Source organism: Rutilus rutilus (assembly GCF_951802725.1).
Source record: "Rutilus rutilus genome assembly, chromosome: 25".
NCBI classification, from domain to species: domain Eukaryota; kingdom Metazoa; phylum Chordata; class Actinopteri; order Cypriniformes; family Leuciscidae; genus Rutilus; species Rutilus rutilus.
In genome coordinates this window covers 16,386,290-16,400,829 of record NC_140229.1, presented here as the reverse complement: position 1 = coordinate 16,400,829, position 14,540 = coordinate 16,386,290, and the positions used below count along the sequence as shown (strand labels likewise).

The 14,540-nt window shown below is 36.3% G+C and overlaps 2 protein-coding genes across 2 annotated transcripts in view; one reads left to right on the top strand and one right to left on the bottom strand.

Moving 5' to 3' along the window:
• Nucleotides 1-187: 187 nt before the first annotated feature.
• On the bottom strand, nucleotides 188-10,906 carry nle1 (notchless homolog 1). Its single transcript, XM_084399877.1, has 13 exons — nucleotides 10,792-10,906; nucleotides 10,516-10,656; nucleotides 9,337-9,554; nucleotides 9,152-9,231; nucleotides 8,981-9,057; nucleotides 8,789-8,886; nucleotides 7,836-8,028; nucleotides 7,598-7,733; nucleotides 6,233-6,279; nucleotides 5,946-6,148; nucleotides 4,867-5,026; nucleotides 752-822; nucleotides 188-638 (listed from the first exon to the last, which is right to left on the bottom strand). The coding sequence occupies exons 2-13, from the start codon at nucleotides 10,648-10,650 to the stop codon at nucleotides 626-628; spliced, it is 1,431 nt and encodes a 476-aa protein (XP_084256003.1). The 5' UTR covers nucleotides 10,651-10,656; nucleotides 10,792-10,906; the 3' UTR covers nucleotides 188-625.
• Nucleotides 10,855-14,540, top strand: part of ltn1 (listerin E3 ubiquitin protein ligase 1) — a 21,418-nt gene continuing 17,732 nt past the window's right edge. Inside the window, exons 1-7 of the mRNA XM_084399876.1 lie at nucleotides 10,855-10,977; nucleotides 11,523-11,729; nucleotides 12,078-12,176; nucleotides 12,437-12,667; nucleotides 12,789-12,841; nucleotides 13,030-13,210; nucleotides 13,820-13,993. Of these exons, the coding sequence (XP_084256002.1) occupies nucleotides 10,936-10,977; nucleotides 11,523-11,729; nucleotides 12,078-12,176; nucleotides 12,437-12,667; nucleotides 12,789-12,841; nucleotides 13,030-13,210; nucleotides 13,820-13,993 (987 nt within the window). The 5' untranslated portion in view covers nucleotides 10,855-10,935. The remainder of the gene's footprint in view (nucleotides 10,978-11,522; nucleotides 11,730-12,077; nucleotides 12,177-12,436; nucleotides 12,668-12,788; nucleotides 12,842-13,029; nucleotides 13,211-13,819; nucleotides 13,994-14,540) is intronic.

Sequence of the window (14,540 nt, the reverse complement as noted above, 5' to 3'; positions counted from 1 at the left end):
TTTCCCGTCCTTGTGACCTTATTGAGTAGCCAATATTGATCAATTGATCCAAACTCTTTGAATTCCATCTTAAAGCTCTTAACGTCATATACCTGTTGTGCGATAACAACAAACTGCTTTTGATGCTACAGTTGTTAATTCAAGATAAGAAAGTCACACACACACACACAACACAGACCCCATAAAAATCCTTTTACTGCTTGTTTAATGAGAAAACGTCTCTGCTGACGTAGTGCGGTCCACTGTGACGATGCTGGTTATCTCTCGGCACTGGAACAGACCCGGTTAATGCCGCCTGTATCGCAGCATTAGGGATTAAGTTAATTACAAAGAATGTGTGTGAGAAAGATTACACGGATTAGACTGGGTCAGATCGCCTGCACTTCCACAGGGCAGTTGCTCATTTGAGTGGTGTATCGGGCGTTTTATCTTCCCGCTATCTGGCCCGACAACATCAGAGAGCATTATATGTCAGCTATTGTGATGCTGTCAAAGTGGTTTCGTTGGACAAATAGGCTAAGGCTTAGTGCTCCAACACTTGCTGTTCACTGTCCCGTGGGGGGGATGCTTCGAGACGCCTGATTGGCTGTTGCATGCAGAGCCTGGGGCCGCTGGTTTCTCCGGGTTACTTCCTCCATCTAATGGAGAAAAGAAGATAAGACATGCCAAGTGTTCCTACCAGGTGGTGTCGCGCACAGTATTGTGCGGTCATGGAAATAAATAATCTGTGCAGGATATAGGAGTCACTTACATTCTTAAACACTTGTCTTTCCCACCGCTGGCCACTCTCTGTCCATCGGGACTCCAATCAACGGCAAAAACCTGAGCAATAAAAGAAAATAGATGAGTGATGTTTGTCCATGCATAACATGCAGCTCTAACACAAGGGTGGTTGTTGCCAAGGCACTGCTATGCTGTTAAGGTATTCAGAGTTTTTGGCACGTTATGTGGTCGCTAGAGTGTTCTGGGTAGTTGCTAGGTGACTGTGCTTAGAGACCCAAAATAAAGTCATTTCTAAATGGGGGAAATTTACTAAATTTGCCTATTTACTAAAAGAAAATGCATTTTATAAAATAAAATAAGGGGTTTTCAAGTTTTAAACAACGGTGAGAATCCTAATATTTCATTTTAAAACTAGTTTTAGGAAAAAAAAAAAATGGTTTTGTTAGGTTAACTAAAACTATTTAATTTAAAAAAGCTGATATAAATCTTAGATGAAAAACCTAAATGAAAATGAGAAATTTTGCATCGTGAACTAACTGAAATAATTAAGTTGAAGTACTAAAATTCCTAAAACTGAAATAAAAAAAATAGAGCTATACAGAAATAAATGAATAAAACAAATAAAAATAACAAACGCATAAACTGAAATTAAAATGAAAACTGAAAATATAAAAATAAGCTAAATTAAAAATACTACAAAATCCTATTAAATATATAAATACTACTAAAATAACATTGATGTGGGTGTACTGCCTGGCTCACACTACAGGAGTTTTAAAATCCTAACCGATTATGAAATCTGGTTGCAGCGCACACTTAAGGAGAATCTTTGCATATTTTCTTCCCTCAAATCTTAAAGGAACACGTCGACTTTTTGGGACTTTTGCTTATTCACTGTATCCCTCAGAGTTAGATAAGTCCATATATAACCTTCTCATCTCCGTGCATGCCGTAACTCTGTGTGACGCACCCACCGCTAGCCTAGCTTAGCACAAAGACTGGAGGTAAACGGCTCCAGCTAGCATACTGCTTCCAATAAGTGACAAAATAACGCCAACATTTTCCTATTTACATGTTGTGATTTGTATAGTCACAGCGTGTACAAATAACAAGGTCACATGAGACACAGCCATCTTCTAACCGTACACATACTGGGAACTATATTCTCAGAAGGCGAAGCACTGCTACTTGGGCGGAGTGATTTGCTCGCAGCACCTGAGAAGCCCCGTGGTGAGGAGCAGAGAGTTCGCTCAGAGTTGGAGTAAATCACTCTGCAGAAGTAGCAGTGCTTCGTCTGTGTTTTTACGTGAAACGTGAGCCACCAATATCTTTAATTCAGAGAAATCAGATTATGCATCTAAATTGGAGTTATTTAAATTCAAATCCAGATAATTAGCTATTAGGAGATGTAAGGAATTAAGTAAGGACAGAGATTGCATAGAAACAGAACTACAATTGATACTCTTTGGAAAGTTCAGACACTCTGAACTAGCAAGGCTAGTGGAGCTTTTGTGCGTTCAAGAGCTAGATGGATAGAAAAGGGAGAGGGGAATACATTTTTTTTTTCCTTGAAAAAAGGAATTTTAAGAGAAATTCTTTGTCTGCATTATATATTAACAACACCTTATGCAAGGATCCCAAACTAATTTCGGATTTTGTCAGCTCCTTTTATGAAAAACTTTATACGTCTAAATTTAATTATGACTTTTGTAAATCATTTACTAATGACATTTAAGATTGTATTCCGTTAATTAGTAATGGCTTCAAAAACCTTTGTGACTCCGACCTTAAGAAGGAGGAATTACTATCAGCTCTCTAATATATGAAAAAGGGTAAGAGTCCGGGTCCAGGTGGGCCTTCAAATGAATTTTACCAACACTTTTGGAAGGTAATGGAAGATCCCCTTTTCTTGTTGTTCAATGAATGTATATAAAAAAAAAGGATTAATCTCCCTGATTCCTAAACCAGATGAAGATGCCCAAAATATAGATAATTGGAGACCTATCACTCTATTAATTGACTATTCTGATCAAATTGATTCAGGGGCTCTTATTGTGTTGTTAGATTTTTGTAAAGCCTTTGACGCCATCGAACACGGCTTCTTACTCCACTCACTGAAAGTTTTTGGTTTTGGCAATCATTTTATTGATATTATAGAAATGTTTAATAAAGATATTAATAGCTCTATTATTCTTAATATGGGAACCTCTAAAAGATTTGGGATCCATCGTGGCATACGCCAAGGCTGTCCAATCTCTTCCTTTCTATTTTTATTAGCGGCTGAACTTCTTTCTATTCACGTTTTGAATAATCATTACATTCTGGGACTGAAAATATTTGATAGATAAATCAAAATTTCTCAACTGGCAGATGACACTGCTTTATTTCTGAGAGATAAAAAGCAAGTTAAAACGGTATATCCAAATTTTCCAAATCCTCTGGTTTAATGTTAAATCTTAAAAAATTTGAAATATTATTTATATCTTTAGTTGAAAACATACCAGTAAAGGACTCTATTAAATACCATGGCATTCATATTTCTAAAATTAAATATACACGTGAAAAACTGAATTATATGCCTAAAATAAAAAAAACTAAAAATATTCTGAATAACTGGTTACAAAGGGATCTGACTTTGTTTGGGAGAGTTTTGCTTTCCAAAGCTGAGGGTCTCCCTTTATGTCAATGATAAAACTTCTAAAGAAATGAATAAAACCAATAAACCTTGCAAGTTAAAAAAGGACATTATATCAGGCAAAAGAGTTGATGGTGGCTTAGAGATGTTAGATTTTTTTATAGTAACAATACTTTTAAACTTAATTGGTTAAGAAACTGTCAAAGAAATTAAAATTCATTATGGTACTTTATTCCTCAGTCCATTTTCAAAAAGCTTGGAGGCTTATCTTTTCTACTGAGATGTAACTATCTGCCTGGGAAATTACCAATTAAACTATCCAAATTTTACCAGCAAGTGTTATTAGCTTGGAAAATTGGTTTCCATCAAAATTTTTCTCCACACAAAATGCTTCTCTGGAACAATTGTCTCATTACCTCTAGGAATAAATCTTTATTTTTACACAAATGGTTTAAAAAAAAAAAAAAAAAAAAAAAATCTATACTCTGTCATGGATTTGTTTGATGAAAATGGAAACGTTTTGTCTTATGAAGTTTTTGTTTATCTACAATCTCCCCATTCCATTTAAAGAGTTTCAGCAAGTTGTAAAAGCTATTCCAAATGGGTTGAAACATTTGATAAAAAGTCACCTTACTTTTGGAAGTAACGAAAGGAAACTTCCTGAGTTAATAGGTCATGGTATCAAACAATTTTCTCATTCCTGTAATATCAGATTCATTTTTCAATCCAATCATAAAATCTCTCCTAGAGGGACATTTTTTGGAAATGCACAAATCGCTGATATTCATTGGAAAGAGGCATGGTTAAATCCATATAAATTTTGTATGCTGAATAAAGTTAAAGAAGTACATTTTAAAATACTTCACACAAAATCTACCCATGTAAAGCTTCGTTATCAAAATTCATAGACATTGACAACAAATGTTATTTTTGTACTGTACACGAGGAAGACTTGGCTCATTTGTTTTATCTTTAAAATTTTGGTCTGATGTTAGTTCTTTTCTTTTTGCCTCAAAAAGGGGAATTATAAATGATATGTTCTTTCACACACAGAAGCAAAATGTTTGAATATGTGGTGAACTTCTACATTTTGCATGGTAAATATTACATCCATAAACAAAAATCTGCTAAATGCATACCTAAATGTTATTTATTCTTAATAGAGATGGAGTTAACTAAAAATAAAAAGAATGAAATTTTGAAAACTTTATGGAGGAATTCTTTATATTGTAATGTATACAATATGTTTACCAAATTTTATGAATCTTGAATGTGTCAATAGGAATTATTTTTTTTGACTTGTTAATTTGTTTGAGTATATGCAATATCTGTCCTTAGAAGCATTCTTGTTGTATGCTGAAATCAGTGATTTGACTCATTTGTTTCAATAAAAAAAAAAAATCCTCAATATCGGAGGGGAAAATCGGAGATAAATCGGCCTAAAACTCCTGTAGTGTGAGCCAGGCATAAGACTCTAACCTCTGAACAAAGTCCATTCACGGTCTTACCTCATCAGCGTGGCCAGGCAGATCAGCGTTCAGTTTGCCCGTCTTGATGTCCCACACCTTCAGAGTGCTGTCACTGCTGCCACTGACCAACAGACGACTGTCTGCAGACCACGCCACCTGGTACACCGGCCCGACATGACCGCGAAGGGAGGTGAGGTACCTGGAAAACATAAAAAAAAAAGATCTTTAAGTTCTTTAATAGACTTTCACAGGGTCAGAGAAAACAGAACGACATATTGTCTGTGCACTGTGTATACTGGCTGTGTTGTTGCCATGTGCAAACAAGCAAAATATGCCATGATTTGCTGACGTGATCTGAGTGCCTCCTAGTGTACACTACTGGAAGTACACTATGGTTCTGTGCCACCATGAATCCATTTACAAAGGCGGCATCTGAAATCACACACTTCTGTACTATATAGTAGGAGAAAAACATTATGCGAAGAGTAGCATTTCCAAATTCACAGTTTACATAAAACATAGGGTCGGAGAGTATTGTGGTGAGACTCTCAAATTCATATCCAATAGACACTTTACTTTCCCATGGGGCCACGGGAGAGGAGTTTTGAATGGCAGTGAGTGAAACAACGCAACTAAAGCTGATGTGTCACACGCCAATGACAAAGTACATCCGGATTACATTCATACTATACACATTCACTAATACTTTTTTTTTAGGTCACAAAGTAATTAATTATTCAAGTACCTATATTCAGAAAGACTTGTGATTTCAGATGCAGCAACAGGCTGTTTGGAATGGAATTCAAGCTTACTGCATACTATATTGTAAAATTTATATGTGAAGCAATAGTTGATATGTAAAATGAAACATTTCAAATAGTAGTTTGTATTACAATGTCATAACTTTTGAAAGTGCATTGCGGGATACCTAGTGAAGTGAAATTTAGGCAAATATAATATTTGAATACTAGTCTATGCACAAAATGTACATACAACTGTGTATACTTATATTAGTATTAATAAAAAATACTGCAGTTATAATATAAATGTGGTAGTATGCTAATCTAAACATAGCCAAAGTCTCAAATCAATCAGGGATCTGTGACCACCCTACTTACTTTCCTGTCTTTCCGTCCCAGATCTTTATAGACTTATCAAAGGAAGCGCTGGCGATCAGTCGTGTGTTCGGGGAGAATAGCACCTCATTGACCAGCGCTTGGTGACCTGTCAAACGGGCCACTGGCTTCTTCTCCTCCGCTGGGTTCCATAAGAACATAGTGAAGTCGTCTGATCCTGACACCAGCCTCTCATGACCTTCACCCTTTAGAAGACCAAATGTTTAGTTTTTTATACATAAATCCCATCTCTCACAAGTCGATACTGCATATAGATTGATCTCACTCACTCTGACGTTGTTGTAGCGCTTCAGAGCCTTTTCCTTGATTTCGTCCACTGCGGAAAATTGATTTATATTTACAAAATGACCCTTATTACATTCACTACCATTCAAAAAGTTTGGGCTCAATACGATTTAAAAAAAATAAATTAATTCAGCAAGGACGCATTAAATTGATCAAAAGTGAAAGTAAAATTTTTTTTTTATGTTACAAATAAATTCTGTTCTATATTGAACTTTCTATTTATTAAACAATTCTGAAAGATAATGTGTCCGTTTCCACAAAAATATTAAAGGGATACTCCACTTTTTTGGGAAATAGGCTCATTTTACAACTCCCCCAGAGTTAAAGAGTTGAGTTTTACCGTTTTCGAATCCATTCAGCCGATCTCTGAGTCTGGCGGTACCACTTTTAGCATAGCTTAGCATAGATCATTGAATCGGACATGACCATTAGCATCTCTCTCAAAAAAAATGACCAAAGAGTTTAGATATTTTTCCTATTTAAAACTTGACTCTTCTGTAGTTACAGAGTGTACTAAGACCGACGGAAAATGTAAAGTTGCGATTTTCTAGGCTGATATGGCTAGGAACTATACTCTCATTCCTGCGTAATAATCAAGAAACTTTGCTGCCGTACCATGAGTGCAGCAGGCGTAATGATATGACGCAGCGCCTGAAAATAGTTCCCAGCTCGGTAACTTCCAACGTGACTGGGACTAAGTTTGTCTAACCTATTAGACCTATTTTCAGGCGCTGCGTCATATCATTACGCCTGCTGCACTCATGGTACGGCAGCAAAGTTTCTTGAATATTACGCAGGAATGAGAGTATAGTTCCTAGCCATATTAGCCTAGAAAATCGCAACTTTACATTTTCCGTCGGTATTAGTACACTCTGTAACTACAGAAGAGTCATGTTTTAAATAGGAAAAATATCGAAACTCTTTGGTCATTTTTTTGAGGTCATGGTCATGTCCGATTCAATGATCTATGCTAAGCTATGCTAAAAGTGGTACCGCCAGACCCGGAGTTCGGCTGAATGGATTCGAAAACGGTAAAACTCAACTGTTTAACTCTATTTCCAAAAAAAGTGGAGTATCCCTTTAAGCAGCACAACTGTTATCAACATTGATAGAAATAAATGTTTCTTGAACACCAAATCAGCATATTAAAATGATTTCTGAAGGATCATGTGGCTCACAGGAATTTTAAATTGTAATAATATTTCACAATATTACTGTTTTACTGTATTTTCTATCAAATAAATGCAGCCTTGGTGTTCATTTAAAAAAAAAAAAAAAAAATTCATACCAACCCCAAACTTTTGAACAGCAGAGTACAATAATAAATCCATTGCTATGCTGAAACCTACATGATCCAGTGAGATCCTGAGGGTTTATGGTTGCGGTAGCTGGCTCGAACGCTCCTGTGCGCAGAACGTAGTCGGTGCTGAGGGCCAACGTGTTGACCCAATGAGCGTGACCTTGCAATGTACGACACTGAACTCCCTGCGGAAAAGATGAGAGCAGATATTCACACCATAATGTGTAAATCCCAAGTAAACATGCTTTTAAGTTATATTTGATCCATTATGAGAGGAAACATCTTACATCTTTGGCTCTCCAGACTTTAATGGTTCTGTCCTGAGACGAGGTGTACAGGAGACCATCACCTCCCCATTTTACACACGTCACAGACTGCGTGTGGCTGGTCAGGATCTTATCACAACGGCCCAAAACCGTATCCCATATCCGAATCGTACAGTCTTTACTGGTGCTAGCCAAATACCGACACTCTGGGTTTCTGTGATGGAGTGAAATTTGATACAATTTGTTAATTTTCTATGACATTTCCTGAATTATAATTGAATGAAACAATTCATAAATAATAAACAATAATTTACTCATTTTAAAACATAATTAAAATGATAAAAATACATTTTTATAATTTATAATAAATTTGAATGAATTCACTGTAGAGCTCAAATAAAGTAAACATGCAAATTAACAAATATAAAACATAGACATGTATTAATACTTTGATTACAAGTAGTGGCGATATCTTAGAAAGCAGGTTGGCCGATATATGATATCATTCTATTTCATTTAAAAGATAGTAAAAACACATGCATAACAATTGCTGAAATTCAAAATAAATATGAAATACAAAAGCACAACTCATAAGATCTCACAGCTGGATTTGCCAAAGTTTGCCAGATACATGAAATTAAATGTTTATTAAATATTCAAAGACCTGTTTAAATGGTATAAATGCGTATTTGCTGAATGTTGAAGGTAGATGATAGTGTATTAGTGTTTTCCTTTCTATTACGCATACAGTTGAATTTTTTGTTTTTACAGCTTTGTCTAATAATTTATTAGACAGAACTGTTAAACAGAGATATTTAATTAAAGGTAGGGTAGGCTTTTTTTTTTTTTTTTTTTGTTATACTGGTTGAAACTCTCTTCACATCCTGATCTTATCGGCTGATACAGATAATTAAAAAATGCCAAATATCGTCCGACCGCTATTTACAACTCCTAAATGATTTTTCAAAACTCACAGGTGGAGAGGTTCCCAGCATAGCCAGGTGATCCACTTTGTATGTCCCGTTAAGGTCTTTCCAATCTGACTTCCTGTGATCGGATCCCACAAGAAGATCTGCAAAACATCAGACACAAAACAACATCTTAGACCTAACTAACTTATAGTACACTGGAATTTCAGTGACTTAAAATGAACATGACCTGCTCACCTGACTGTTTTTGCACCCGGATGCTAATTTCTTGCCATCTGGAGACCAGGCAATGGATAAAACCCAGTGTGTGTGGCCTTATAAAACATGATGGACAGAATGTCAGATGATTGGTTTAACTTACAGGAGGACTGTATTTAGTAACATCTAAAGGTTATGTGATAAACTGACCCCTAGCAGTGTGGTGTGGTGTTTCTGTGCTCAGATCCCAGAACCTCACTGTCGTGTCTCCAGACCCACTGGCCAGATATCTGAATAAAAAAAAAGCTTTATCTGGATGCATACAGTCTGATATGTTATATATGTATCTGTCTTTATATAAATTAGCATATAATATTACTGTTTAATCTACTCACTTTCCTGTAGGGCTGAATGCCACAGAGATGACGGCCTCTGTGTGGCCCTCCAAAGAGCTGGTGCATCGAGCCACGGCCCGTACACGGAATATGGCCTGCGGCTGGTACACAACTGGCAGCACCTGCTCAGTCTCAAGGCCTAACGTCTGCACACAAGTGCCCAGGGACGACACCACCTCTGCATCCTTAACAAAGAACAGGAATGGCACAGGCTCCTCCTGTAGAAAGACAAAAAGATATGGGTTATAAAAGCTGCACCATTCATAACCAGCCCATAGTCATCCAATGTAATGCAACAAAATATGTTTTCAGGCAAAAGTTATTCATAACTCTATTTTATTTTACAGAATACACTGTGAAAAAGGATGGTTATTTAACAATGATTTCTTGATTTTAATTGGTAGCTGACAATTACTTTTTTTTAATGGAATATTGCAGTATTTATTATAAGTGATTAATCCATGAACATGATTTTTTTGAGATTCAGGTTCCTTCGTAATCTTTAATCAAAATAAATTCCCCTCCCTCTTACAGCGACATCTCTTCTCTTATGACATGTTTACTGGCGTGAGGGCGGGGCAACAATGACATCACAGCAATAGCAAACCACAACCATCCAATCAATTCCCAATGAACAAAATCAAAATCAACAACATTCTTCTCTTCCAACAAGCCTTTCACTCGGATATACGTCACATTAGGGAAAAAAGACAAATCACAACTTCCGTTTCATGCCAACTTTAAAATGCAGGAAAAATGGCAAACTACATTTAACATGCTGGTTATGGTTTCTTTTACATTTTTACATTACAATTAACTTTTAGTTTTTTGCAATTCACTCAAATAGTTCAAAGAGACTATACTCCAAGTAACCAATATATTTAAACATAAAAAAACCCCGTACTTATAAGTATTACATTATTTACTATGCAAAAATCAGAAAAAAATTTGTTAAAATAGTTTTAGATGAAGTATGCCACACTACTATCACATGTTATGTCAAATACACAAATACAAAATGAGCATATACTGTATAACACATTAGGATATATAAGTGTTGTTATACTTTATAGATTCAGATTGCACTAAACTACGCATACAGGACAGGTATACACTACAGTTCAAAAGTTTAAGTTCAGTGAGATGTTTGAAGCACATTTTCCAGTCCATCCTTCCTACCTTCTGTAACAGTGCGTTGCAGACCAGCTGTAGTTTGTCTGGGCTGATGTCCAGCGGCACATCGAAGGGGGATCCGAGCACCTCACCGCTCTCATCCTGGAGCTGGATCAACACACGCTCCACGTCCACGCTCATCCTTCCCTTTAAACCACAAACACATCGACATAAACAATATCAGTTTTAAAGCAGTCAGTAAAACTGCTTTAAAAGGAATAAACAGAAATTCCATATGTATATACATAACACAACACTATCCAGCTAGAAAAACAGAAATACCTGTCGTTATTGATCACAACTGACTTCACGTGTGCGGCTAACAGTATTTTGGACGCACGCAAACTGCGTGTACGTGACATCATAACCGCGCGCCTAGTGTGACTGTACTGAAGTCGGAAAAGCAGACGCTCAACCGACACGAGAATGGGTGGCAAAAATAAACAGAGAACGAAAGGAAATGTTCGAGTAAGACAAATGAAAGTTATTCAATTACTAATCTTTTCTAACTACTAGTCAACTCGTTGAAATGATCTACAGTCAGTGTAGTTGACTGAATAACAGGCCAGTGTTGTAAACTGTGACAGCATGACAAACTGTAGCTCGCTAAAACAAATCGCTATTATGTACTTGCTTTATCTTATTGTATAAAAGTAATGTTTATGAAACATTAGATTTGGGAAGATTTTTGTTGTCGTGTCTGATATGTAAACCTATGTTCCTGTTGTCCTGACGTCACGTGTTTGACTTGTAAACAGGAAGAAAGTTAATTAGTTCCCATTAAAAATAAAAATAAAAACTAGGATCCTGCTGGACTTAGTTGCTAAGTTCTAGTTCTTCTAGTTTATTCATAAAGCACATTTAAAACAGTCCTATAGGACTGAGCAATGTGCAGTGCATTAGTTGAGCAATCTATTATGATGGTGATTACCTGACTATTGGGCCAAAGTCATCTAGATATGAAATGGTCATGATGAATGTGTAATGACAGCCCTATGTTTTCTCTCTTTCAGCCGTCCAGCAGCGGCAGAGCTGCTGATCTGTTGGCCAGGGAGAGTGGTGTTGTACCTGGGTTTGTGGGATTCGGTGTCTCAACCTCCAATGATCCAGGATATGTACCTGCAGTACAGGGGGCTGAGGAGATAGACAATCTAGTTGATGCAGACTTCCGCATGGTTCTACGGAAATTGTCCAAGAGAGATGCAGTCACAAAATTGAAGGTATCATATATATTTTTTATATTATTATTTTTTTACGTTTGAGCAGTAGGCTGACCTAATATAACTATATCATGAGTGTATGAATTGAGTGGACACTCTCCCTACGACTGATTGGCTACAAGTGTTTATGGTGCTCAGCCTGATCCACTTTCAACAGCGTTTCTCTGAAATCACTTTTAATGCACCTTTACAAGGTTAAAGGTTGAAGACTGTGGCAAGGTTACATGTCATGTAGTGAAAGAAAGAATGCCACAACCCATTGTTTTCTAATATCAATTTAAATAAACATTTAATTTCACTGACTCCGAAACTGAATGGCTCATAAATGCTGGTAAATGTGTATTTCAGGCAGTACAGGAGTTTGGAGCAATGTGTCAAGAGCGACAGCCTGATGTTGTAAAAGGTGTCCTCCCATATTGGCCTCGGATATACTGCCGAATATCATTGGTAAGAGAACAATAACAAGTTCGTTTATTTAGATATTTATTATTTTATGTGTAATATCATTTTTTTATATTTGTGTAAGTTATAATGTTAATTACATAATTGAATAAAATATTTTGTATTAAATTTAAAAGTTTCAAATTTTTTCATGAAATTAGAAACTTGCTTGTCTCAGATTTTTGGACCCCACTGTATTTAGAGGCAGCCATTTTTTTTCTTCTGTTTGCTGAACATATGTATTTATTATTATATAATTTTATCAGGACCACGACCGCCGTGTGCGAGAGGCCACACAGCAGGCGTTTGAGCAGCTGGTTTTAAAAGTGAAGAGGAATCTGGCCCCCTACCTGAAGAGCATCATGGGTCACTGGCTCATCTCTCAGTGTGACACATACTCTCCTGCAGCCTCAGCCGCCAGCGCTGCTTTCCAGGCCGCATTTCCCCTGAATAAACAACCAGAGGCCATCAGCTTCTGTAAAGATGAAGTCCTAAATGTAAGATAAAGCTCATCTTTACGCTCATAGTGAGACAAAATGACAATCTGCAGAGTTTTTGATGCTTGTACTTGTACATTGCTTAGCTACAGTTTTTACGTACATCCTCTGTGATTCTCAGGTACTCCAAGACAATTTGCTGAAAGAAACAGCTAACACTCTCAGTGACCCTCAGTAAGTGTATGATATGAACTGAAATAACCTGATATGACAGTGGTTTTGCTTTTTTTGGTCATTTTATGATATTTAAAAAATTAAAAATGTGCGCCTCCCGAAAAATAATAGTTTTAGTTTATATGTTGAATGTATATGTTAATTATGTTTAAATATGTATTTTCAGTGTTGTTGTTTTTTTTGTGCAGGAGTGTCCCAGAGGAGGAGCGAGAGGCCAAGTACATCCGTCTGTTGACCAGCTCTCTGCTGGCCCTGAAGAGACTTCTGAGCGTTTTGCCTGAGCAAGACAGAGAGCTGCTAAATGAGCGGCTGATCCAACTCATCACACAGGGCAAATTCTGGAAGTACAGCAAACACAAGAGCCCACAAGTGAGCAGTGTAGGGTGTATCTTAAACAGCTGCGACCATGACAAACAACATGTGACAAGACATTTTGTTGTGTATTTAGTTTTTATTTATAATACTTAACACTCACATTACAATCTCACTGGCCCAAAATCCCCCTCAACATAGCTGTATATTAAACAACAAATGAAGAGTTCAGATGCAAAAGCCTCTAAATGCCATCTGAAATTTTCTTATAGAATGATAATTTTTATCAAGCTCATATATTTAAATTCAATAATTTCACTTAAATGGCAATGAAGATTACCTATTATTGTCATTTAAGTGAAATTACTGAACTTAAATATACAAGCTTGATAAAAATGATCATTCTATAAGAAAATTTCAGATGGCATTTTGAGGCTTTTGCATCTGAACTCTTCAAATATTATCTTAATGGTTGTTAAAATAGATACGCACATTATTTTGCTTTCATTGAGGCTCGAAAAATGAAGAGTGCAGTGTTATCAAAATATTGATAGATATACCAAAGAATTTCTGTGAATTATGCTTTGTGCTATTTGTTAGCTGTTTTCTTTATAATTCACATCAGATGTTTTAATGGGATTCATAGCTGTCTTTTGTTTGTTCTAGGTTCGAGGGGCGTATTTTGAGCTGATTGCCTCCATGTGTGAACAAACACCCCAGCTGATCCAGGCAGAAGCGGCCCGAGCGTGTTCTGCTGTGCTGTTGTCAATCGACGACACAGACCCGATGGTGCTGCCTCCACTGTGGGAGGCGGTCCTCCATATTCTGTCCTGTGTTGATGTAAGACTCATATAATAAAACATTACATACACTACCACTCAAAAGTTTGGGGTTAGTAAGATTTTAAAAAGAGAAATTAATAAAGAAGTATAGAAATTAACTTATTCAGCTGTGATCCATTAATTTGATCAAAAATGACAGTAAAGACAATTAAAAAGTTACAAAAGATTTCTATTTCAAATAAATGCCGTGAGAAATCAAAGAACCCTGAAAAAAATAATAATCCCAAATATAAAGCAGCACAACCTTCTTCAACATTGATAATAATAAGAAATGTTTCTTGAGCAGCAAATCTGCATATTACAATGATTTCTGAAGGATCATGTGACAATGAAGACTGGAGAAATGATGCTGAAAATTAAACTTATTAATTAAAAGAATAAAAGTAATTTTACATTTGAAACTGCTTTTTTCCCCCCACCAAATAAATGCAGCCCTGGTGAGCGTATGATACTTTCAAAAACATAAAAAAAAATCTTACCGACTCCAAACTTTTGAACGGTGTAAATAAATCATTTTTATATAAAAATGTATTTTAAATAATAAC

What these genes read in the sequence shown, in the direction of transcription:
- nle1 (XM_084399877.1), bottom strand. Translation starts at nt 10,650, where the DNA reads ATGAGCGTGGACGTGGAGCGTGTGTTGATCCAGCTCCAGGATGAGAGC. An exon ending in AAGTCTGGAGAGCCAAAGAT is followed by an intron (nt 7,734 to 7,835) that starts GTAAGATGTTTC and finishes TCTTTTCCGCAG; the next exon opens with GGAGTTCAGTGTCGTACATT. An exon ending in AGCGCTACAACAACGTCAGA is followed by an intron (nt 6,149 to 6,232) that starts GTGAGTGAGATC and finishes GGTCTTCTAAAG; the next exon opens with GGTGAAGGTCATGAGAGGCT.